Source organism: Chaetodon auriga, chromosome 3, assembly GCF_051107435.1.
Source record: "Chaetodon auriga isolate fChaAug3 chromosome 3, fChaAug3.hap1, whole genome shotgun sequence".
Taxonomy (NCBI): Eukaryota; Metazoa; Chordata; class Actinopteri; order Chaetodontiformes; family Chaetodontidae; genus Chaetodon; species Chaetodon auriga.
In genome coordinates, this window is record NC_135076.1 from 21,557,098 (window position 1) to 21,581,307 (window position 24,210).

At 46.0% G+C, this 24,210-nt stretch overlaps 3 protein-coding genes across 3 annotated transcripts in view; 2 read left to right on the forward strand and 1 right to left on the reverse strand.

Moving 5' to 3' along the window:
• Positions 1-6,356, forward strand: part of notch2 (notch receptor 2) — a 42,309-nt gene extending 35,953 nt beyond the window's left edge. Inside the window, exons 28-35 of the mRNA XM_076726114.1 lie at positions 65-210; positions 321-525; positions 876-963; positions 1,116-1,269; positions 1,350-1,669; positions 1,771-1,918; positions 2,298-2,395; positions 2,783-6,356. Of these exons, the coding sequence (XP_076582229.1) occupies positions 65-210; positions 321-525; positions 876-963; positions 1,116-1,269; positions 1,350-1,669; positions 1,771-1,918; positions 2,298-2,395; positions 2,783-4,231 (2,608 nt within the window). The 3' untranslated portion in view covers positions 4,232-6,356. The remainder of the gene's footprint in view (positions 1-64; positions 211-320; positions 526-875; positions 964-1,115; positions 1,270-1,349; positions 1,670-1,770; positions 1,919-2,297; positions 2,396-2,782) is intronic.
• Positions 6,357-6,986: 630 nt separating this feature from the next.
• On the forward strand, positions 6,987-17,499 carry slc35a3a (solute carrier family 35 member A3a). The gene is made up of 8 exons (XM_076726102.1): positions 6,987-7,400; positions 7,483-7,692; positions 8,658-8,812; positions 8,901-9,023; positions 12,276-12,450; positions 14,219-14,337; positions 14,508-14,641; positions 14,750-17,499. The coding sequence occupies exons 2-8, from the start codon at positions 7,503-7,505 to the stop codon at positions 14,838-14,840; spliced, it is 987 nt and encodes a 328-aa protein (XP_076582217.1). The 5' UTR covers positions 6,987-7,400; positions 7,483-7,502; the 3' UTR covers positions 14,841-17,499.
• A 268-nt stretch (positions 17,500-17,767) lies between these two features.
• Positions 17,768-23,939, reverse strand: fam78bb (family with sequence similarity 78 member Bb). Its single transcript, XM_076726103.1, has 2 exons — positions 22,652-23,939; positions 17,768-21,283 (listed from the first exon to the last, which is right to left on the reverse strand). Exons 1-2 carry the CDS (start codon positions 23,026-23,028, stop codon positions 20,761-20,763), a joined length of 900 nt encoding a protein of 299 aa, XP_076582218.1. The 5' UTR covers positions 23,029-23,939; the 3' UTR covers positions 17,768-20,760.
• Positions 23,940-24,210: the final 271 nt, after the last annotated feature.

Consider the following 24,210-nt stretch of genomic DNA (forward strand, 5'->3'; position numbering starts at 1 on the left):
AAAATTGATCACCGGTTAACTGTGTGTCACTGACTGTTTTTCTTTTTCATGTTTGTCTGCGCAGATCTGTGGTGTACCTGGAAATCGATAACCGGGAATGTTCCCAGACCTCTGTGGACTGTTTCTCCAACGCTGACGAGGCCGCATCCTTCATCGCAGCAGCACACATCAAGGCTGAACTGCCTTACCCTCTAGTGTCTGTTAACAGTAGTAAGTTATTCAGCAGCTAATGGAATTTAACTGGTTTGTTTTTAGGTAAAAACCTAAATCAAATGAAGACAAAACAACTGTTGATGCGGGCTTGTCTTTGTATCCTCCAGGTTACCCGCTCATTCCAATCAAGCAGTCGATCTTACCGTGGTTGGTCGGACTTGCAGTGGTTATTATTCTGCTTATCCTGGTGCTGGGGGTCCTCGCAGCCAAGAGGAAGCATAAACATGGTGTCCTGTGGCTCCCTGACGGCTTCTTGGCCAACAAAAATGACAAGAGGAGAGAGCCTGTCGGACAGGACGACTTTGACATGAAGTGAGTGGATATAAAAGATTAATGATAATAAGTAATTGGTGAGACGTCATATCATAGTGAAATACAGATGATCTAGGGGAAATGTGGGCAGAGACAGTGGATAAGTATCCCTCCTATGGTTATGAAACCTTTGTGTAAGATACTGTACGTTAAGTAACTGGAACAACACCATGGCATCAGTAGAAGAAAGTGGTTGTACTGGCCAGCTCCCAGCGATCAATACTGGTGTTGGAGTGTGAAACAGAGCTGGAACGTAACATGTATTCTATGTCCTGGAATACATGTTATAATAGAAGCAGAATGAAATGTTACTTTCACTTAGATTTCATGTTATTTTTTCCTCATATCAGGAATTTCAAGACCCAGGATGGAGCCATGATTGATGGAGGTCAGAGTCAGAGATGGCTGGAAGACGAAGTCCCATCCAAGAAACCAAGAGTAAGTGAATTGAGACAGAAAAAAAAGAATGGCTCAAATAAAGCTGATGGATGGGAGTAGTTTAAATTAAATTGGGCAAGGAATGTTTGGAACATGAGGAACGGTTTTTGGTTGTTGTGAAACGTTGTTTCAAGTTCTGTTGCTCGTTATAGACCGAAGACAAACCCTTGCTGCCCATCGCTATGGATGGAGGCGTTGACCGGAGGGAGTGGACCCTGCAGCATCGCAAGGCCGCCGACATCACCCTCACTCCCCCACAGGCCGACCTGGATGCTGACTGTCTGGATGTTAACGTGAAGGGACCCGGTGAGAAAAATGCACTTCTTGACATCTTGATCTGATTGATTTTCAATCATTTCTTCAATACTGAATTTCACCTCTCTCAGATGGCTTCACCCCACTGATGTTGGCATCGCTGCGTAACGGTGGAGGCCCAGACTGCAGCCTGCACGGAGAAGAGGAGGAAGAGAGCGGAGGAGATGAACCAGGGCCGAGTGTCATTTCAGACCTGATTGCTCAGGGTGCTTCTTTGATGGCGCAGACCGACCGAACGGGAGAAACGGCGCTCCACCTGGCTGCCCGCTATGCCAGGGCGGACGCTGCTAAGAGACTGCTGGACGCTGGAGCTGATCCCAACGCCCACGACAACATGGGCAGAACTCCGCTACATGCTGCCGTGGCGGCTGATGCCCAGGGAGTCTTCCAGGTGAGACGGCTGTCCAATCAGATCAGCCAGAACAACTTTTTTTATGTTGTCGGTCACGTATTCTTCATATCTCGTGCGTCTGTATCTTTGTCGTCTCTCAGATTCTGATCCGTAATCGTGCAACCGAGCTGGATGCCCGCATGAATGATGGCACTACACCACTGATCCTGGCAGCCAGGCTCGCTGTGGAGGGCATGGTGGAAGAACTGATCCACTGCCACGCTGACATCAATGCTGTCGACGACCACGGTCAGCAAGCTTTCCATATATTTACTCTCCCTGTGGAATGACTTATTCTTGTAATGGAAGCCTGGTGTATGAATCACAGCATGTCATGTCCACACTTATTTGGATTACAATAATCCTCATATTGAAACTACAGAATACGTATGAGGAATCATGCTGGTCAGTAAGCATGACAGGCCTCTGGATTAGATCCATCCATGCAAATCTGAAGTGTTCATGGTAGTACGCTGTCATGCTTCAGTGCTTCACAGTCTGGTTGGACAGTAACGCTTAAAGACTTGAGGAGCTCTGGTTAGTAGCAGAGTTATGAAAATTGCAATAACTTCATTCTGGTTAACATGGATGTTTTTCTTTGTCTCTTCTCACTGTCCTACCATTTCAGGCAAATCTGCTCTGCACTGGGCAGCTGCAGTTAATAATGTGGAGGCAACTCTTGTGCTTTTGAAGAATGGAGCCAACCGTGACATGCAAGACAATAAGGTCGGTTCTTGTGTTTTCATTTGTGCTATTTCAAACCGTTGTTCTTTAGTTTGTGTGCTTGCTATGAAGACTGTGTATACAGTAGTGTAACAGTAATAAAAAGTCTAACAAAATCTTTACAAACAAAGGTACTTTACTACTTAAGTCACCCATTACAAAACTATTTAAGTGAAAAGTGCACTGACCCACATATGTAAAAAGTTGCATTTAATGACTGTTATTCAGAGCTTTACTTGTTCTGAGATGCACAAATTAAATTGAGAGTCCACTCATCAAAATGCCCAAAGAAACCTCTGAAATCATCCCTGTATAGTCTAATGTGTTCATGTGCTTTATGACATTTATGTTTGTATCACACATATGATTCATTGCTGCGTTTTCTTTCAGGAGGAGACGCCGCTGTTTCTTGCAGCCAGAGAAGGCAGCTTTGAGGCGGCTCAGGTTCTCCTCGACCACTACTCCAACCGCGACATCACCGACCACCTGGATCGGTTGCCTCGCGATACGGCTCAAGAGCGTATGCATCATGACATCGTGCGCTTGTTGGACCAGTACAATCTGGTTCACAGTCCACACAATGGGCCTAACCACATGGGTGGAGGAGGAAATTCTTCTGTTATGTGCGGGGCGAATGGAGCGGGTTTCATCGGCATGCGCCCGGGCCCGCAGGGCAAGAAGAGCAGGCGGGGCGGAGGTGGAGCGAAGGTGGGAGGTGTTGGTGGGGGAGCTAAAGAGCTGAAAGACATGAAGGCGAAGAGAAGAAAGAAGCCTGCTGGAGGAGAGGGGTCAGGCGTGGGTGCTGGAGTGGGAGGAGGAAGTGGAGGAGGTGCAGGGGGAGGAAGCGCGAATGGCGTCAAGGCAGCAGGACTTCCAGAGAGCTCTGTCACCATGTCACCTGTTGACTCCCTGGAATCGCCGCACTCGTACACAGGCGACGTGTCCGGCGCCGTCTCCACCACGGCAAACTCGCCTCCCCTCCTGAGCAGCCCGACCTCCAGACCCATGCTGCCCCCTGTCAGCCACATGCTGGGACAGCAGCAGGGCTGGGTGGGCATGACCAAGCACGGCTACAGCGGCCACATGTTCGGCCTCGTGCCGCACCAGATGGGAGGATCTCACCCTGGCATGGGCCAACACCACAGCCAGGGCCCGATGATGACCCCCATGAATGTCACCATGAGCAGAGAGCAGCTGCCGCCCATTGTCACGTTCCAGATGATGGCCCCCGGGGGAGGCCAGGCCATGCTGAAGCAGCCACAGCCGGGACAGGTACAGGTCACACAGTCCCAGGGGCAGAACCAGAATCAGGGCCACTCCCAGCAGGGGCCAGGCCACCTCCACTGCTCCCAGAGTATGATCTACCAGATGCCTGAGCAGATGAGCATGGCGCACGGGCTCCCCCACACCCTGCAGCACCCCCACACCGTCAGCCACGGAGGCCATGGGGCCATCGAGGGCCAGTCACGGCAGCTGCCCTCTTATCCGCCCATGCAGAGCCCCGTGGATAAGTACCCCACACCGCCCTCCCAGCACAGCTACACCACCGCCGGCTCAGAGGGCACCACCCCCGGCCACTCTGCCCACCCACCAAGCGAGCACCCATATCTCACCCCTTCACCCGAGTCCCCAGACCCCTGGTCGTCCTCTTCGCCACACTCCAACTCGGACTGGTCTGACGTCACCACCAGCCCCACCCCTCTGGGGAACCCCCACCACGCACTGCCGTCTTCACACCACACACACATTCCAGAGCAGGTGCAGCTGCAGCCGCAGTCGCAACAGATGCAGCAGGCCTCTCAACAGCCTCAGCTCGGAAACATGCAGGTGTTTGCGTAGGCCGGCCAGAGGAAAGCATGAACAGACTGACTTTGGGGGCTCTGTGTAGTTAAATAACAACACATAGTAACTCATACAATGCTTTTCTCACTTCTCTCGTTAATTCTCTTTGTTTGTTCTTCATTATAATAATCTGTCACCTCCCCTTCTTTGTTTTCTTCTCTTTTTTGCACTTAAGAAAAACTGTGTGTATAGTTCCTAAAACGTTGTTGAGTATTACCAGCTAGAAAGCAAAAGTTCTGAATACCAAAAAAAAAAAAAAAAAAAGCGTGGACCTTGGCCGCCCGTCACGAGCTGAAGTCAACGTTCCGTGTAGTGCCTTCGATCCCAGCTGAGCATCCTCTGCTCTCTGTTGGCCAAGACTTTTCTTTTTGGCCCTTGGCACCCAAACACAAACTGTTTATTGAGGGATCATCGAGGAACTGCCGACCAGATGGCGGCCGGCTGGTATTGCATCAGAAAAACAGACTGCTCAGATGGACACTGAGACGGGTCAGAGGACGCTCTGCATCGATGTCATCTGCTCTTGAGGACATTGTTACTTCGTTCTGCTATATGCTATCCTTATTTTTGTTTAATGTGATAAGCCTGCCAATACTAACTCCTCGTCGAAACCATTCATTCTACTTTTGTAATACGATGGGTCACATTCAGTTGATGCTTTAAGTCAGCAAAACTACCTTGCTGTTGCCTTATTGTTTTTTTTTTACTCGTGCGTTTTTTATCAGCTAAAGGGGGAATTTCATGGAATGCTGTTGCATGACTACAAAGATGAATAAAATTACAGATTATATAGAAATGCACACAGATGCATCATTTTACTAAATAGCTCTACTCTTGTGAGAACAAGGGTTAAATGTATTTACTGCATTGATTACAATTGATAGATATTAGTGCTTCCTATCAAACATCTGAACATTCAGTAAATGCAGTTTTTACTTGCACGCTGCAGGTGCAGTGAGAACACAGTGTATTACCCGTGTTTTGAAGGTAGTTCCTGTTACAGAAATACAAAAAGCGTTGATTTGAAAACCAAATCAGAGTTGGTTTGGGTGCAGTTACATTGTGTCTCGCCGCAGACTGCACTTCACGTGTTGTTGAGGGATTCATTCAGAAGCTTGACAAACTTTATGCAAATACATACATTAGTTTTAGTATGTTATGATGAAATGTACATAGACTTACAGCACATTCTGCTTGTTGTTACTGAGTCCGGTTTGGCAGAGACGTGTTGTCGACTTCTGTTTTTTTATACCAATTCTGTTCGCACTTCTCGAATGATTCTGAATGTTACAGAGGTGCATGTTTTTACCGTTTAAACCGCCTCTTTTTAAACTGTTTCTCTTCCAAAATCATTTAACCAGTTTTGCCTTTTGCTTAACTACAATCAGTGTATCTGTGCACCTTTTTTTTTTTTTTTTTTTTTTTTTAAATTGTCATGATTCACAAACCAAGTCTGGAGGTGAGTGACGTTCAATAAAGTATTTTTTATTTGTCTGCCTTCGTAAAGTTGATGTTGATCGTGGCTTTGTGGGACTGCTCTGTAGACACAGACAATCATTCGCCGTTTTATTTTTGACATTTCAAAAAGGAACATCCGCGTCTCTAAGACCAAATTCTTCTTTTTTTCCTGCCAAAAATTTACATCTTGTCCATTTTTTTGTCAGCCGTTGCCCTCGTTTCAGTTCGTGTTGTGATTCTTTTGTCGAGTTGGACGCACAGCACGCACATCTGATCACAAGAAATGTTACCACTGCAATCATGTTCAATAAATCTTACCCTGTACCTTTTTCTCTGTACTTGATAATGTCCCTGCAGTTTCACAAAACACAAGTACTGTACATTGAGGTGTCAGTCAGCGTTTTTCATAAAGAACTGAGCATGTCGGTTCCCGTTCATATGCAAGGCCATGTGTCTATGTTCTGTATATAAAATGTTTTTTTATTGTACTTTCCTCTGTTAACCAAATAACCTATAATATACATGCCATATGAAGTAGTTGTCACCGTGTTTGTATAAGGTAGAAGAACTAAAACTGATGATAAAATAAGTTGTCTGTTGCAAAAAAAAAAACCAAATGATCAACCAAATGTGCTTATTGAAATAAAGCCCAGATCTTCATAGATTTTTGCACTTCTGTCTTTTTTTTAAGTATGATGTGTTTTTGTCAACAGGTTCAGACAGCGCTGGAGTTTGAAATCGTTTGAGTCTGACACAGACGAGTACAGAATTCAGACTTCTATATATAGATACACACACACACACACCAGATGAGTATAGGTGTGCGTATGCATGCCAATCAATCATCAAAGTTTTTTTTTTTCCATGTTTTTAATGCCTATTTTATAAATGTTTACGTTTTTTTTCTGTATCCTCCTGCCATGTAAAATTAGTATGTTAAGGTCAGTGGTTGTATTTTCTACAGTACAATGTGAATATATTGATAAGAATGAAACAGTAATTTTAAAAAAATACATTACTACAGTAGTGTGTAGAAACAATGTTTTTTTTTTTGTGGTTTCATTGAATTACTTGACACAGAGATGCTTGATGCTGGATCTTCCAAAAAATAAAATATTTGGTGAGAATTTGGCTATAAATATGTAATTATTCGTCGTCTTTTGTTCTTCTGTTATTTCTGTAAAGGAAATACCTTTGAAATCACCTTGAACGCTTCATTTCACAGTTTAAAATAAATATGAGTGGCGCAGTGTGTAGTCTGTCCGGCAGGAGGCGCTGGTTCGCGCAGGAAGCCGTGACGCAAGACGAGGAAGAAATCTGTACACGGAAGTCATCCAGGATCTTAGTTGTATGAGATTTCTTTCTATCGGTAGACTTTCTCGTAACAGTTTACTCTTTTCTGTGACTGTTAGCGCGCCGTAATGTCACTAAACGATGGGACAGTCGGTGTGGAAACGCTGAGAGGATAATGTGCGGTTTTCAGGGAGCATTTGTATCCAGCGCGGGTCAATGGACGCCAGGACGTGAAGTGCTGCTGTTTTGACAGCTGGGTTGAGCCTCCAGTACCTGGTCTGCCTGCTTGACAGAGAGCTGCTGAGAGCAGACAAAACCCGAGGTTTAATCCTAAAAGGGGCTTTATTTTGTGTAGAGGCGAATATCTACACCAGTGAAGTTGCTTTTAAAGCGCCATTGAGGGAAAGACAGAAAGGTGAGCCACTCTGTCTCATTCGTGTCTGTCTGTGAGTAAAAGCCTCGTTCACCTGCTGAAAGCCTTCTTTTTGTGTGTCCAGCTTCCTACCGACCAGCAGACATGGCCTCACCCCGGCTGAAGTACGTCTCTCTGGGCGTGCTGGTGTTCCAGACCACCTCGCTGGTGCTCACCATGCGGTACTCCCGCACCCTGCAGGCCGAGGGCCCGCGGTACCTGGCCTCCTCGGCCGTGGTGGTGGCTGAGGTCCTGAAGATCCTCAGCTGCATGCTGCTCGTCCTCAAGGAGCACAGTGAGCGCACCTGAACGCAATCACATTCACATCACAGGGGTGCCACGAAGCCTTCATTTTCCTTAGATTCACCTGGTCTAATCTTTTTATTCATTTATTGTGAGGCCTATAAAGCGTCAGAGACTCACAGCAGAGGTTAATGTGATCACTTGTTTAGATAACCAACAGTCCAATACACTGAAAACTGCATTAATGTGGATTAAAAGCAGAGAAAAGCAACAAAACCTCACACCTGAGAAGCTGGAACCAGCTTGTTTGTCGACTTAATCAATGAATTTATTTCTCCTTTGAGCGCAAACTATGAAAAATGATTTGGATTTTGATACAACATGAAAAAAATAGTTAAAATCTAACAAGCTTGAGACCAGTGAAATACTAAAATCCAGATCTGACTATTGTCTGAAACTTTTTGATGATAGCGTTGATAAAAGAGCTGATTTTGATATTGATGAGAAACCATTTCTAGTTTTCTACAAAACTTTTTTTCATTGAATCAGAAGTTCTGACATGTTCGATGTTGTCTAAACATCAGCAGCCGCTCCAGAACTTTGCCTAAATAGAAAATACATCTCAGCAACATAATGATTGAAATCCCAAACTGTCTGATCAAAGAATGAGTAAAAAGAGTGTCAGAGTTTGGTACTTGAAAGTGCCACGGACATATTTATGGTAACAAATAGTGCTGAGGCGCAATAATTCAGGCTGAAAATAGCTCTTATGCTGTCACTGACCCCCTATTCTCTCACGGAGGAATCAGGTTTGTCAGGTTGCTTCGGGTTGTTTCTTTGAGTTACGCCTGTCCTACTGCCTGACGCAACAGAAGCAGGTTTATTGAATTATCTGTAAAACCAGGAAGCCCCTCAGGTCTGGATCCTGTCCCAATAACTGATCTTGTTCCAACAGTCATCATCAAAGTTATCAGATAAATCAGTCAACTGTGGTCTGACTTTGCCTTCATTCCTCAGGTTACAGCATGCGAGCTCTGAACAGCATCCTGCGGCAGGAAATTATCCACAAACCCATCGAAACGCTGAAGCTGGCGATCCCCTCGGGGATCTACACGCTGCAGAACAACCTGCTGTACGTCGCCTTGTCCAACCTGGACGCAGCCACCTACCAGGTACAGCAGAGGGCGGGTTGTGTCTGGAGGCCGTGTGACATCCTCGTTCAGGGATTATTTACCTTTTTCCCCACTTTGTCTCCATCAGGTGACGTACCAGCTGAAGATCCTGACCACGGCGCTGTTCTCGGTATCGATGCTGGGCCGCAGGCTGGGCATCTACCAGTGGATCTCGTTGCTGATTCTCATGACCGGAGTGACTCTCGTGCAGGTCCGGTGCAGCTTCTTGTCTGTTTGGTAGCTGTAGAAATGAAAAATCTCACACCCTGTCTGTGGTTCCTGGGTGTCCGTTCGAGCTGCTGCTTTTTAAAGAGCCGTGTATTCCACCGATGATCAGAGTAAAAGTTCACGTAAATGGATTGTATGAACGACAGCGGAGACATGATCGGCTGGGTGAAAGTCTTTGTTTTTAAGAGGAGACGGGATGAGATGCAAGCTAACAAATCTCTGCTCGGGCTAAAAAAATAAGATCCCACAGCTAAGCGTCCTCCAATGAGCGAGAATACGTTTGCATTCTTTATTCAGTCATGTCTGAGAACATGTATCGATAACTGGAGTCGACCAAGAGAAAAATAATCTGCAGCTCTTTTGGTGATGGATTAATCGTTTTAATCAAAGATGGAGGGAAAAAAAAGCCAAAACATTCTCCCGTTCCAGCCTCTCAAAATTGAGGATGTGATGTTTTTTATATCACTATCGACTAAATATCTTTGGATTTTTCACTGTTGCAATCAAGACTTTTAAGATGTCACCTTCTGGGAAGCTGTAATGGGCATTTTTAACATTTTATAGGCTAATGATTGATAAAGGAACCAGATTAATTAGTGATCAAACTAATCATGAGTAAGTTTCAGCTCTTCTGGTGTGAGGTGGCCAAAGGTTGTTCAACTACGACACTGAACACAGAATCACAAACAAGATCGTTCCGCTCGCCTGATAATCAGACTGAACTGCCATGTTGTTTTTGTTTCATCATTTTTATTCAGAGGTCTACATTTTGTATTTTTTACAGTTTTTCGGCTGGTGTTTCTTCCTCGGAGCAGCCGTGTTTGCAGAGAGGATGTTACCGTAGTCTGAGGGACGTGATCTACTCGGTTAATGTTGTTACATACGCCACAGTTTGCTAGTGGGACCTTTCTCTCTGATTAGCGGCCGTGGAGCAGGGAGCCAGGAAAGATTTGTGGGCAAACTTCGCTTGAATTGATCACATTCAGGAGGCAGAATAAGCTTGTGAAATAACTCAGAGCCATCGACTAACCGCTCGCCCGAATCTTAGTGATTCTCAGCGTGTTCCCTCTCCGTCTCTGCGCTCAGGTTGCTTTTTAAGTCTGCACTCGTTTGCTGAACCCCGTCTGCCCAGAATCCCACAGAAAGCCTAAATCCATCTTGTTAGTGTCTTTTAAATCAAAGAGGAGAGAGATTGCGGCCAATTCTGCAGCTGTCACTTTGCCTGATGAAGCGTTTACTCAGCTGCGTTTTGGGAATGTTTCGTTTAGCTTTAATGATTGCGTGATCTTTAATTTCTTCCAGTGGCCAAATACAGACGAGAAACTCTTACTCTGAGAGGGAGTCCTGTGGCTGTGTGAAGGTTCGATAAATAAACCTAAATAATGAGGCCTGAACCGGAACATTGAATAAATATTGGCTGCCAGTGGTTACAAGGGATGTGCTGATGAATGATGAAGTGTTGACTGTTGTGATATCACCTCCTCCTCCTTCTTGGCAAAACAAAGAAAATGCCCAGTCAGTTGGTATTACGCTGGATGTGATCTTAATATTGGCAGAGCACTCAGACAGAAGCACAATAGAGGAGGAGGAGGAGGAGGAGGACGTGAAGATGCACCTTCAGAAATCTGCAGGATCAGACGGGTACAGACATTTACTCCCGAACTGCGCAACCAGGCTGTTTATCCATGACGCCTCCTGAAGGCTCAAACAGCAGATCATCACATCCGATATGATATTAACACACAGCCAAAGCACCCACCTACAAGCGAACGAACGAGCTGAAAAGTCAGCATGAATCCACTGAGATAATTGGCCAGTTTTTGCGTTAATGCAGCTCCTCGTGTTCACCGTTCGTTCTCAAGGTTTGTGCTGTTAGTTCTCACTCGGCAGGCTTTGTTTTGGCGTCGGTGTAGAGGTGGAAGGCAAACAGCCTCTCGCTCCAGAATGAAAAAGTGCTGTGGCTACAATACTTTTTTTTTTTTTTTTTGCATTAACACCCATTTTCCTGCTTACTGCAGCACATAACGCAGGAGTTCACGCTCTGCAGCATTTTTACAACTCGGCAAAGTTGTGAAGATGCCTTTGTGTGAATTTCAGGTACCCAGCATCAGAATTCAGAGAGAGATGAGCGATTGTGAACCTTTATTCAGGCCTCATTAAGTACGTACATGTGGACGTTTCATCAGCATTTGGATATTTATTCATTAGAAAACACGTGAGAACATCCCTCAATTCTAAAAAAGTTGGGACGCTGTGTAAAACCTAAATAAAACAGAATATAACCATTTGCAAACAAGCTGTGGGAAATGTTCCTGAGCACATGCAGTGACGGAGGATGCACCTTTCAGACCCATCATGACACTGTCACCTGTTACCAATGAGCCTGATTACCTGTGGAACAATCCAAACAGGTGAGCACTCATCAGCTCTCTCAGTCTTTTGTTGCTCCCGTTCAAACCTGTTTGAAACATGTTGCTGCATGGAATTCAGAATAAGCAGATATTTACAAAAGTCAGTGAAGCTGATGAGGTCACACTTTGAATATATTGTCTTTGTACTGTTTTCAATTGAGTACATGCCAAAAAGCATTAGAAATGATCACATTCTGTTTTTATGTTTTAAGGGGCATGCAAACTTTTCTGGACTCTTATGATCTGAGCTGTTTGTTTTGCGTCCTCTTATATTGACACACCGGGGGTGCAGTTTCCTTTTGCAGAGCTTAAAGAAATAGTTTGACATTTTGGGAAATGTCTTTCTTGGCGAGAGCTAAATAAGAAAATCAAAACCACTCTCATGTCTTTCCCTTAAATACTAGGCTACAGCTAGAAGAAGGGTTAGTTTAGCTTAGCACAAAGACTGGAAACAGGGGGAAACAGCTAACCTGGTTTGGTCCAGCAGCTCCAAAACTCACTAATCACCATGTTATTTCTCACTTGTTTTATCCATAAAAATAGTTTGCACCCGTCCACGTCTTGCTGAGGCCGTCTCTTAAATCAGTTGCAGTGGTTTTATATTTTGACTTTACTTGTTTTTTACTTCAGGCCCACTAACTAGCATTCAACCATGTCTTGCAGTCTTCCTCAGTGGATTGAAAGATCTAATCAATACTAGTAATTGGACCTTGAATTAGGCGTTTTTTTTTTTCCTTTTTAGCCAAACTTCTGTTTCCAAGATCAAGACTGAACTTTGAAGCTCAAGCTTTATTATAATCCAAGTGCTTCTCTTGTGTGTGCAGTGGCCCTCAGAGTCCACGGTGGTCCCAGAGAAGGAGGCCCTCTCTGCAGGCTCCCAGTTTGTTGGCGTGGCAGCGGTTCTGGTGGCGTGCTGCTCCAGTGGATTCGCCGGCGTCTACTTTGAGAAGATCCTAAAGGAGAGCAAGCAGAGCGTCTGGGTCCGGAACATCCAGCTCGGTCAGTATTCATCGATCAGTTGAATCGATCGGCTGCCCGGTCGGGCTCGAACAGGACAATGTGCATGTAAAATGTAATTCAACGCAGCGAAAAGTAACGTTAAAGTTCCATTTGATGGATGCTGATCCATCAGCAGAGGAACGATGTGAGGAAAACAGATTGAAAAAGGCACCTTCATGTTTCTGGAGTGTGTGTGTGTGTGTGTGTGTGTGTGGACAGTTTCCTTTCTTCCCTGCTCAGAGAGCCAGCTGGGCTCTTTACCTCCGATATGTTTCTGTTAAGATGAATGTTCCTGTCTAGTTTATTTTTACCCCGGAGCGTGTGAGGCATGTGTTAAGTCTCCTGCGATTCCTGGTGTGAGCTTGGAGCTTTTTCACCTGCTTTAAATGTTGGAGCCCAAACCTGCAGCAAGAGCAGTGAAGGAGAGGCTGGGCTTATTTTGCTGTTGTTGTTAGCGGCTGTTAAAGTGATCCAAGAAAATATGAAATTAAGGAAATTAGGAATTAGTGTTGATCCAGCAACAATTTGAAGATGCCACTTTAGGCTCTTTCAAAGGTTTAATCAATAATTTTACAACAATTAACATGTGGAAACACATAAAATGACACTGAGAAGTAGTTGGAGGGCAGGCTGGAGCAAGATGTTAATGAATTAGTTTGATGTTTTTGGGGAAAGCACTGATTTGATTTCTTGCTGACAGTTGGATGAGAAGATCGATGCTTGTACACTAAATAGAAAGCGAGAGCCAAGAGAGCGTCAACACAACTTTCGCTTAGTTTAGCATGAAGACTGGAAAGAAGGAGGGGGACAGTTAGTCTGTAGGTAACAAAATCCAACTTCAGCCCCTTTAAAACTCACGAATGAACACATTATGGCTTATTTAATCCTTACAGAAGGTCAGTTTGCAGTTTTATGCTTATGTGTTAAACTCTTTCTCAGTCAGGCGCAGGACTGACAAATGTTAGCATTAGCTGTCAGCTAGTTAGCAACCAATCCAGTCTATGTACAGCATGCTTTTGTGTGTTTGTGTGCCAGCACAGCCTCTGACTGATCCCAGAACAGTTTTTTTAAACTCCATTTTCCTCTTGTCTCTGTACTTCACAACTGTATTTAAATCCTCAATCACAAAATCTTTACTAAAGTTATTGAGGGACACATCCTTGCACGACCTTGTTTGCTGACTTTATATGAAATCTCGCATCTAAATTCACCTCTGAACCACAGACTGTGTAAAACACGGGTGTGGTCTCCATGATGTCACTCATAAGTGTCTCATAGGTGAAGCTCAGTGATGTCGTGGCGGTGCCTGACTCCTGGCTAATCCAAAGTTACGCAAAGGTGGAGCTGAGATGGAGCTGATAGAAGCCTGGTTGTTGAGTCCTAGTGTCTTCCTGTCCCTCAGAGTGACCATGCTCATGATTATGCATAACTTTAAGGCCAAAAATAAAATTCAAACAAGTGAGTTATAGAAAAAATTCACCCCCATAATGTTGTCATGAACAGGGAATTTAGCTTTAGAGACTAAAACTGCACCAGGCTGTAAGCACTTCTGCTGTAAATTGGGCGTTTTAATATGGGGGATTGACTCATTTTTGGAGTCAGCCTCAAGTGGCCATTAGAGGTACTGCAGCTTTCTGCACTTTGCTTGGTTGCTGCTTGCTCTGAACACATCTGAATCTCTTTCTTTAGCTGAATCACGACAGTTTAGTGCTGTTCTGCTCAGACTTCAGATCTTCAGCTCACTCGTTTACTCCGTGTGTGTTTCCAGGGATGTTTGGCTTTGTGTTTGGCCTCTTTGGGATGCTGGCCTACGATGGAGAGAGGGTGAAGGAGTCGGGGATGTTCCAGGGATACAACACGGTCACCTGGACTGTCGTGGCGCTGCAGGTAACGCTCGCTCCACAGCCAGCGATTCAGTGTGTTTCCCACCAAAGCTGTCACATGTGTAGCCCGGCCTCTGGGGTGACGGACCCTTTAGTCCGTGGACCAGACTCCCTGTCGGCCCGCACAGGTCACGCCTCCGTCCATCTGTGTCTGTGTGTTTGTTGTTTCTCCAGGCGCTGGGTGGTCTGGTCATAGCGGCGGTCATCAAGTATGCAGACAACATCCTCAAGGGCTTTGCTACATCGCTCTCCATCATCCTGTCAACTCTTATATCGTACTTCTGGCTGCAGGACTTCGACCCCACAAGGTAGAGGACACAGTCACTTCCCCTCCTCCTGTCTGCACTTCTTTACCTTTATTTTCCTTCCCGCAATCACGTTTTCAAGCTGACCGTGTCGTCTGCTGTCGTCCACAGCGTGTTCTTCCTGGGGGCCGTTTTGGTCATCGTGGCCACTTTCCTGTACGGCTACGAAGGCAAGCCGCCCCCCAACCCCAGCAGGGCATAGGACACTCACGGCTGACACTGCAGCAGCAGTAGGAGGTCCTGTTGGAGCGTCAGGACGTGGAGGGGAAAGGAGGACAGAGGGCTGGAGGAAAAGAAGGGGAAAGGTCTTTATCATATGTTGTGATCACGGGAAGGAGGAGACAGAAAAAGGGGAGCAGGAAGGGAGGAGGTAAGCAGGTTGGGAGCGGAGGGACAGGGAGAGACGGTTCAAACAAAAAGCAAGCACAACGCTGTGATGGGTCTCACACACCAAAAGTGCCTCAGCTGAGAAGGGCGACCAGTGTTTCCAGTCACCGCTGTAGAGATAATCCTGGCCGCCGCACCTTTAGTTCTCCACGGGACCGACTGATTGTTTTCATTAAGAGCCTGTTTGACTGCCAGTCACTGTTACTGCCACATCGATCACACTTTGACACTAAAGCAGGGATACTCAGCTTACTTCGCCCCGCGGGGCCGCTTCTGCAAAATGACCAAGATAAGACGAATCAACATTAAAAGCTCTCTGACATTTTCAAATTAAATGACTTATTCACTAAACTAACAAATCAGATCTTTTACTGCATTTTTTACTGCAGTCAGTTTTTTTGCATCTTTTACTGCACTAAAACTGAGTTTAGTTGTAAATGCTTTGGTTAGATTTCAAAGTTTATACAACATTAAACAGCTGGAATCCATCCTGCAGTCACTCCATAGACATAAACTGCTTCCACCTGTGACAGAATCAGAAGCATATTTAAGCTATTTTAGTGTGAAACACGTTTATGGGAGCAGAGTGATCCTCATTTCTGCATCACTTCGGCTCCTCTTCAGTTGTTTCCCCTGCAGAGTCCACCGGGCACGGCTGTGTCACGTTCCACTTTTGATTCCACCAGAAGCCCCGCGGGGCGTTTCAGAAGCGGCTCTCCGCTGAAAATACGCGCCTGGTCTGTGTTTGACGGACGCCACGTCAAACTGCTCAGAGCAGATCGAGCCAGACCGGAAGTCAGACACAGGAACCGCTCAGCGAATCCAGTACATTTTCAGAATAAAACATCCACTACCAACCATATATCAATAATAAATACAGTTAAAACAGACCAAAAAAGAAAGGACTTACCTGAGGTGGAAGCACAAACGTTCATGATAAAGTACCAAATCAACAGAACTGGGCAGGCTTCACTTCTGAAACGCTCCCAGTGGACTCTGAAGCCCTGCAGACGACAGAACAAAACCACATCGCAGCCAGAACGCCACGCAGCCGTGCCAGGTGGAATCTAGCTGTCGCTGTCTGATCCTGCTGCACTTTGCACAGCCTGAAAGGCCATCAGCCTTCTGTGTGTGTGTGTGTGCTGACAGCCTAATTTATCCCAACATACAAACAGGCATATCTGTCCCTCCGCACAGCCCAGAATTGGTATAAAAAGGCAAAAAATTCCCAGCGTGAATGGATTTATTGTCACTGTGAATTAGAAAATGGTCGGCGGGCCACCCGGCACCCTATCGTGGGCCAAATTTGGCCTGTGGGCCGTAAGTTGAGTATCACTGCACAGAAGTATTGAAGAGGCAGATGGGCAGGAGTTTCTAAAGCTTCTTCACAACCGTGTTTTTTAGATTTGGTGTGGGCTTGTTCACCTCAGAGCTGCTGTATTTAAGGCTCTTTCTTGTACCACTTTGAGCTGAAAGCACATTTCAACCCATTTTTTTTCCCTGAAACGAGCCTTCCCAGGTCCCGGTCGACTCTGAGGCTGTGTACAGTACCGCACGGCATGACGGTCACGCTCAGTTCGGGGTCACGGTTGGGGTTCAAGCCTGGAACAGAGTCGGGATTCGTACTCAGCCTTAGAGGCCCGATCGGCCTGGGAGGCAAAACTCGGGGCAAAAAACTCACAGTCAATGCACCGAGAGCCTTTAGACTATGGTAGCTGAAGTGACCATAACTCGTTTTTGTTTCCTTAATTACGGCGCTCGTTTTGGGTTTTGTCCAGCTATTTTTGGAAACAGTTTTTGTTGCCAGGCAACATATAGTCGCTGGGATGTCTTTGATAACATATAGAGCGTGTCTCAGCGGCAGAGCTGTTTTCGTGTATGACTCTGGTCCGCGTGTGTCTGCTGGAGTTTAACATTTGACAGTAATCTGGGTGTATGAATAAAATGCGACAGGAATAAACTAATCTGACACTTGAGAAATGCTGTTCTGAGCTGTAACAGGTTCTCGTTCAAGGTGAAACGGACGGTTTAATATGTGCTGAAGGTTATTTTGTGCAACTTGAAATTACGTTAACCTCGGGTGTAAATAATCGCGCCGTTTAAATTGTGATCTATACATCTAAATGAATTGTCTGTTTAACTTATTCATCCATTAATCAGGCGTTTACATGACTTTTCAAAGCCACTGATTACGAACACCCAGCTCCTCACGTCCTGTGCTCCTGTAACAATACGTTCTGTTGATTCTGTGGCACAGTAATCAGAAAATTACTGAATGTGGTCCAGCTAAGTCTGAACTGTTGATGCTCACAGATACACAGAGAGTCATTTTGGATTGTACGGTTTGACTGGTGTTTTTCTTCTGGAACTACTTTTATTTTTCTTGGGAGAAAGCGGGTAAAATTAATAACTTTATTATTTTAATTACCAGTATGTGAATCTTTTATAAAAGAACAATGTTTCCTTTAACGTCCCTGAATGTGTCTTTGTGTTGAATTCACAGTTTATCTCCTTTCCTGCACTAAGACGCTCACACACACACACACACACACACACACACACACACACACACACACACACACACACAGCTTCAACTGCTAAAATCCAATCAAAAGGCATCTCAATCTCCTCCCCTGACGGCTGATTCTAGATTCATTTCAGCGCAGTTGCAAGTCTAGTTTAATTTAATTCTTGGCACATCGCCTCAGAACTGCAAACAACATGAATAAATTCACACCTTGATATTTTTGGCATTTGTTTTAATGAGTTTAAAAACACTGCATGCAAAAGCCAGACAGTCTGAGAGAAAGGACTGTAACACGCCAGAGTTTCACGTCCTCCTTATAATAACACTGTAAAACACCAGAACCCAGACATGTTAAACCAAAAGCTGCATCAGACTCCGGTCGATCAGCAGAACAAGTAGGAATTAACAAGTCAAGCTCCCCTTAAAGGGCCAACGCTCCGCTCTGCCCTCGAGTCCTCAGGCACATCTGTTACTGTAAAAGACACGTGAGGCCCTGTGACCTCCTGGTCAAGTATAAACGTATGTTTTCATTAACGCTATATTTTAATATAGGGGCATCGTGTGAAAAAGGTTTCCGCTCTGTTTCGCCCTAAAAAAGCCTCAGTCCTCTGAATAAAATCGCAGACCAGTAAGCGTCAGCTGCTTTGATTCTCCAGTTAAAAGTGCTGCTCTAGATGTTTCCCTTGATTGTCGACGTGGGCTCTCGCGTGCTGTTTGCCTCACAAGCTGCTCCTGTGTCATGGCTACAATAGGCATGTTGTTAAGGTATCCGCTGTCCACGCCTTCTATATGATGAGTGGGTTGCAGGGCGTGCAACGCACAGGCAGAGCGCTCGGCGATCACGGCTTTAGTGTCGTTCTAGATGAGGTGTGTTTATGTGTGTGCGTGCGAAGGCTCGTTCGGTTTGCACCAGGAGTAATGAGCAGCATGGGTAAGATAACGTGGTTACATCCTCCGCCTCTCTTCATCTCTGTCTCCTCTGGACCAGCTCAGCACTTCAGCTTGACCTGTTTCACTGGCCCACTCAGCGCGTACCAACAGAAATACAGCATATAGACCCGCCTGGAAAACAGTGAGCAACGTCTTCAACACGAGTGTGACATGTTCAGAGTCGGTAGGCTGCACTCTGCTTTTCCATTTGCAGTCGTGAATCTTCATTAAAAACACATCTTACAAAAGATCAGAATGGCACAAGAGATTGTACGACGTACAAAAACCAAACCAAATACTGCTTCAAAGGGTCCGTTCACCCAAATGACAACAAAACGCACATTTTCTGTCTGAATCCAGCCTTGTAGATAGTTTCACTTTTAATTCTGCAGGTTTTAAAAAATCTGTCCATGTGATGTCAGCCTCCACCCAAGCTAATTTTTCATCAGAAATACACTCTGGCATGGCTCTGGATGGGGATCAGTCCACTGCTTTGGTCCTGATTGAATGTTACTGAAGGACTTTCATGCATATTCATGGTTCCTTGACGATATGTATCCTAATTACTTTGGCAGTTCCTCTGCTTTTCCTCCAGCATGAGGTGGACATTTTTGGTTTTTAGTAAAATGGTCATGACGTTTGGCTCAGATATCTGTGGCGTCCAGAGGATTTTGGTAATCAACTGATTGTTAAGTCATTGTTTTAGTTTGTCCTGTACTTTGGTTAATGACCAAACACCAGCATGTTAGCGTCGTCCTGAGCTCGTCAGTGTTGGTGCAGCCTCACAGAGCTGCTGTCACGGCTGCAGGCTCTTGCTTAAATGCTGTTTTTCAAAGCGAAGAGGAAATTACATTCATTCGTTTCACCACTCTGACAGATATTTCAAAACTTGGGACAGAGAAAATACCCCAAATCTTTACGGCTAAATACAAGCTGGGAGTAAGTTAGAAGCTACGTTTTGTTGTAATTTAGGCAAACGGATTCTTTACGTCCTCTAACATAAATACAGCCCTCCTTCAATACAACCTTTAACAACATAAACTGACTGGATTAAGACGTGTCGTAGCTCTGCTTCTCTCGCAGAGGACAAACAGAAGACAGACTCATTTTATGACTCGTAAAATACAGTAACCTTGCTTCTTCACCTCACAAATCTGATCAGATGGGACAGGGGAAGGCAGAATGATGTTCTGACTGTAGAAGGCTGTCATCAACTCAGGCATCGCTGGCTTTCAAAAGGCAGGGAGCGAGAAGCTCTGCAGCTTGGACGAACTGGCCATTTGTGTTTGAACAAAAAAAGAGAAGAAAATCCTGCTGCAGGGCTTCATTTAAGATTCATCTCAGCACACAAATTGCGTGCATGTCACCGAATCCAAGCTGTGATTTCAACATTTTCTGTGATATGTAAAAAAAAAAACAACGAAGAAGTAGCTCTGAGGATGCGTGTATGTCGGCAATCTTTCTGTTTATACCCTTTCTGTAGCATAATCACAAATGAGGCCCCTGGTGTGTGTGTGTGTGTATGTGTGTGTGTGTATGTGAGGCAGTCTGGTGTGACAAAGCAGCAAGCCCGGACCCAACCCTGGGGCTCCATTATAGAAAACACACAAACACATACACACACGCCTGCACACCCACACTCACATCATCTCTAAAAGCACATCATCCAGTAACGTCTCAGCTGGTATTATAGTTATCTCTGTCCGTAATGGATAAACCCCACAGCGCTGTCGTCCTCCTCGGACCTGTTTGACACATAAACACCAACACCTTTCCTTGGCTGCACTCTTACACAGCACTTTACTGTACAGTAACAGAGCAGGCCAGTATTACGTCATCATTAAGGCTGAAGAACCTTTTTAAACAGGGTCAGTATTTAGGCTTGATCACTTCTTTCTGGGCCTGAGTAGCTACAGTACAGGTTTGCGTTACATCCCAGCACTGATGGCGGGTTTTCAAAGTTAGCTTCGTTCAGCTGTGCCGGGCCGGAGTGAAGGCCTGGACGCCCAGCAGCTCGACAGCACCAGAAGGAGAGACCAACATACTTTCTGGATTGTCAAAGGCAGCGGTGGGGAATTAAGGCAGTTGTCCCCTCAAGATTTTAATCGCAAAAAGGCTGCAACTCTGATTTGTGCCATTGACAGTTCAAGCCTGCTTACAGATCTTCGTTTTGTCTGGTTTTTGTCTTTTCATCTGATAATCTTGTCAGCCGTTTCATTGCAGAAGTGGCCCACTATGATATGATGTAACAAACGGCCAATCAGATGCTCTCGGAGCTCTACTTGGGTGGTATGACGACAAGCGGAGGACCTCTCCTCGGCCTCCACATCAGAACCTGGGCGTCGTTGGCGTTGGGCCTCCCCATGGCGTTAGGAGGGATGGGCTCCATGCGGGTCAGCACACGAGGCTGGTCCTGGTGCACCCGGCCCACCAGCCTGGCCCTGGAGCCCAGAGGCAGGGATGGATCCACCAATATGTCGACCCTCATCCTCCACTTGATGGTGTGGAGCAGGATCTTTTCCCTGGACGTGGTGTTGAGCGCCACCAGCCAGGTGGTGAAGCTCTGGTCCCTTTTGATGTTAGTCAGTAAGGGTGTGTTGGATTCACTGACCGGCACAGCCCAGGTGACGCTGGGGTAAAAATTGTCATTCATGCTGACGATGAAACGCGATGGCTTGGAGGTGGGGCCCACGATGGTGACCGTCTCTGTTGTGTTTCCGTACCAGGGGTAGCTCACGCCGTCTGAGTCGCTGATGGCCCTCACCAGACCTTCTCGTAGCTGAGGCAGCTCCCAGCTCGACCTGAGAGGAGGCAGACAGTATGAGACTGGAAGCAAGGAGAGTTCTGGGTGACTGTGAGCCTTTCGTCTAAAGGACTCATATGGTGACATTTTATGCTTTTACCACTATGAACAAACCCCACGAAAAGACCAAAACTAAGATTTTCAACTGCTGTTAAGTTGCTTTTTAAAGGCCTGATCCCTTTCACAGTGCAGAGATTAGTCAATCAACACAAAATATATGACTATTTTATTAAGTAATTAGCAATATTATTAATAATTTTGGTCATTTATCAGACAAAATAGCCAAACATGTTTTGGCTTCTCCAATGTGTGTTGTTTTGCCAAATCAAGCAATTCAAAGATGTCATCTTGTCATTTCTTAACCTCTTTTTTTTTTTTTAAACGTTTTTAAGGCTAAATTGTTAATTGAAAAAAATAACTGACAGATTAATTGATAAAGACAATGATCAGTAGTGTCAGCTCAACTTTCACAGCACAAAACTGTTTATATCATCAATAATAAATGAACTGCCTGTCACTTTGGGAGTTCCACTTCTTTGGATTTCGGTGATTTTTTTTTTTTTTTTTAATTCACATTTGGATAAAAGGTTGTTGCATACTTGTTTGCCTGAGATATTAAAAGTGGTGAGTTTCTGTTGACAAGGAAAACAACAGAAGTAACAGGATCATTGAAAATTTTTATCCAGACACAAGCTTGCAATGAGACGACAGCCGGCTGTAAATGATATCAAGTGGTTCAGTGTGTCAGTGGATTAACATGATCTCTTTGTTGAGCCCATCAGTTTTTGTCATCTGGTGGCCCCCTTCCATCTATTTGTTGTGCTTTCATGACCAATCTGATGACAAGACACCCTAAGCCCCCTACACCCACCCACTCCCTAAACCCAGGGGGATTAAACACCCCCTCACATATGCCCTCCAGATAATGTGTGTGTGTGTGTGTGTGTGTGTGTGTGTGTGTGTGTGTGTGTGTGTGTGTGTGTGTGTGTGTGTGTGTCGTGGGGGTGTGGGGGAGGACATGTCTCCGTGGGCACAATTTGAGTGTGAGAGCATCAACTGTTGTTTAACTCCTTTAATAGCAGCTTTTCTATTTAGGTGCCAAAGTCACAGGAACAGAATCTGTCGGTGGGCGTTTGAATGAAGGAGGCTGACGAGCACAGTTAACCTGCTGCGTGCACAAATGCTCCTCTATGTAACTCAGCGTGATGCACACAGCACATTATTGCACAGAGTGTGTGTACGAGCATGCATGCTGAAAGCCTCGCGCAGACTAGACGCACGCGCACAGGTTTTTGTTTTTTTTTTCTATCTGAAAGCACGTCACGGGGGTGTAATGGGGACGCAGGTGACAGAGGTGTGAACTCACATGCCGACGTCTCCATAGGTGTTGTAAAATTCCATCTGGGTGCACGCCTGGATCCAGCCCACCACCCATGTCTCATTGCGCGGAATAGGGGGCATCACAATCCGCGCCGAGGCTTTGAAATAGGGCGTCTTGTACCGAAGCACTATGGGCGAGTTCTCCTCGATGACAGTCGGGCAGTGGTCTATGGTGGCGGACAGGTCGTACACCACGATGTTCTCTCGTTTGATGCGTGACTTGTTACAGGCTATGCTCTGGATGCAGCCCATGGCTGTGCAGGTAAAGGTGATGGTCAGGAGCAGCCAAGAGAGCCTGACAGGCCTGTGGAACAGCACTGCTGACCGGGACTCGACCAGTATCAACACTATGAGGCCGTGCATCAGATGAAGCTGTAAGGCAAAGGTGGGTGCTACCACGCTGTAGGCCCAGATCAGAATCACAATAAGGCTTCAGTGAGATCACAGGAGCGGGGGGACAGCTGGGTCCAGTGGGACCAGGATCCAGGTTCAGTCCCTCTGTGTCAGCAGGCACCCGCCCTGCTGTCGTACGGGCACATCAACCCGCTCCAGGGGCGCTGCTCCGTGGCTAACCCCGTGCTCTGACCTCCCTGGAGGCAGCAAGCCACAAGAGAAAGTACCCTGCAGGGATTAATAAAGTATCACATGAATTTTTGATTGAGGTGTGATTGTTTCCTCTCCACTCAAACAGTGCGCACTGTTTCCGCGCGCCCTCTCCCCACGGATCCGACCCGTCTGCGCTCCTGCTCGAACCCCTGCCCCTAACCTTTGATCCTCTTCCTTCTTCCCCGAGATGTCATGTCATAAGAGGCGTCGGGGGACCGGCGGACACCGGAGCGCCGGCAGGGGGACCCGGTGGTCGGGCGGCGAGGCTTGTTGATGCGGCACTGCACATGAGATGCTGCTGCTGCCTTTAACCCGAGCGGCGGCGTTACTGTCCGTCATGCCTGTCGATTCGACGGGAGGGAAACCCGGTGAAACAAACAAAACCTGCGAGTCCGAGCATCTGTGATGGGGGAGAAGAAAAAAAAAACGCTTCCTCTTGCAGAGTTAGACGACACGGGCGGGTTGTTTCCGATCAAAACAAGGGAGGCAATCAGCTGCAAGTAAACCGGCTGTCCACATCTGTCACCGGCTGATGAAACGATGGCATTACGGCTAAAAAAAACCAAAAAACCAAAAAAACAAAAATCAGATAAACAGTGTCACAGTAGCCGTGCAGCGCAGCGTCCGCCGCTCGGCATCCTCATTTGCTGAAAGCTGCATGGCTGAGTGTCGCTGTTCAGCCTGCGTGGTGCTGAAGATGCTGAATGGACCAATGAACGGCAGAGGGAGACTGAAGGCGTAGGAGTGCCCGCGTCTGCACAATAGTAGCTTTACGACCTCTTTCCTCCATATTGGAATAATGCTTTCTAATCGCATAAACACAAAGCAGACGAGGCTCAGATGAGCCTCCAGTGGACGGGCTGTAATTCTTATTAATGGGGCTCCAAGAGAAGAAGCAACAGGTTTATTCTTTGCTCTCAGGGATTATTTTTGGACGTA

Bases quoted from the DNA above. Each gene is read 5' to 3' on its own strand.
- slc35a3a (XM_076726102.1), top strand. From the start codon at position 7,503: ATGGCCTCACCCCGGCTGAAGTACGTCTCTCTGGGCGTGCTGGTGTTC. The intron at 12,451-14,218 runs GTCAGTATTCAT...GTGTGTTTCCAG, and splicing joins GGTCCGGAACATCCAGCTCG to GGATGTTTGGCTTTGTGTTT. The intron at 14,338-14,507 runs GTAACGCTCGCT...TTGTTTCTCCAG, and splicing joins GGACTGTCGTGGCGCTGCAG to GCGCTGGGTGGTCTGGTCAT.
- fam78bb (XM_076726103.1), bottom strand. From the start codon at position 23,028: ATGCACGGCCTCATAGTGTTGATACTGGTCGAGTCCCGGTCAGCAGTG. The intron at 21,284-22,651 runs GTGAGTTCACAC...GCCTCCTCTCAG, and splicing joins ACCTATGGAGACGTCGGCAT to GTCGAGCTGGGAGCTGCCTC.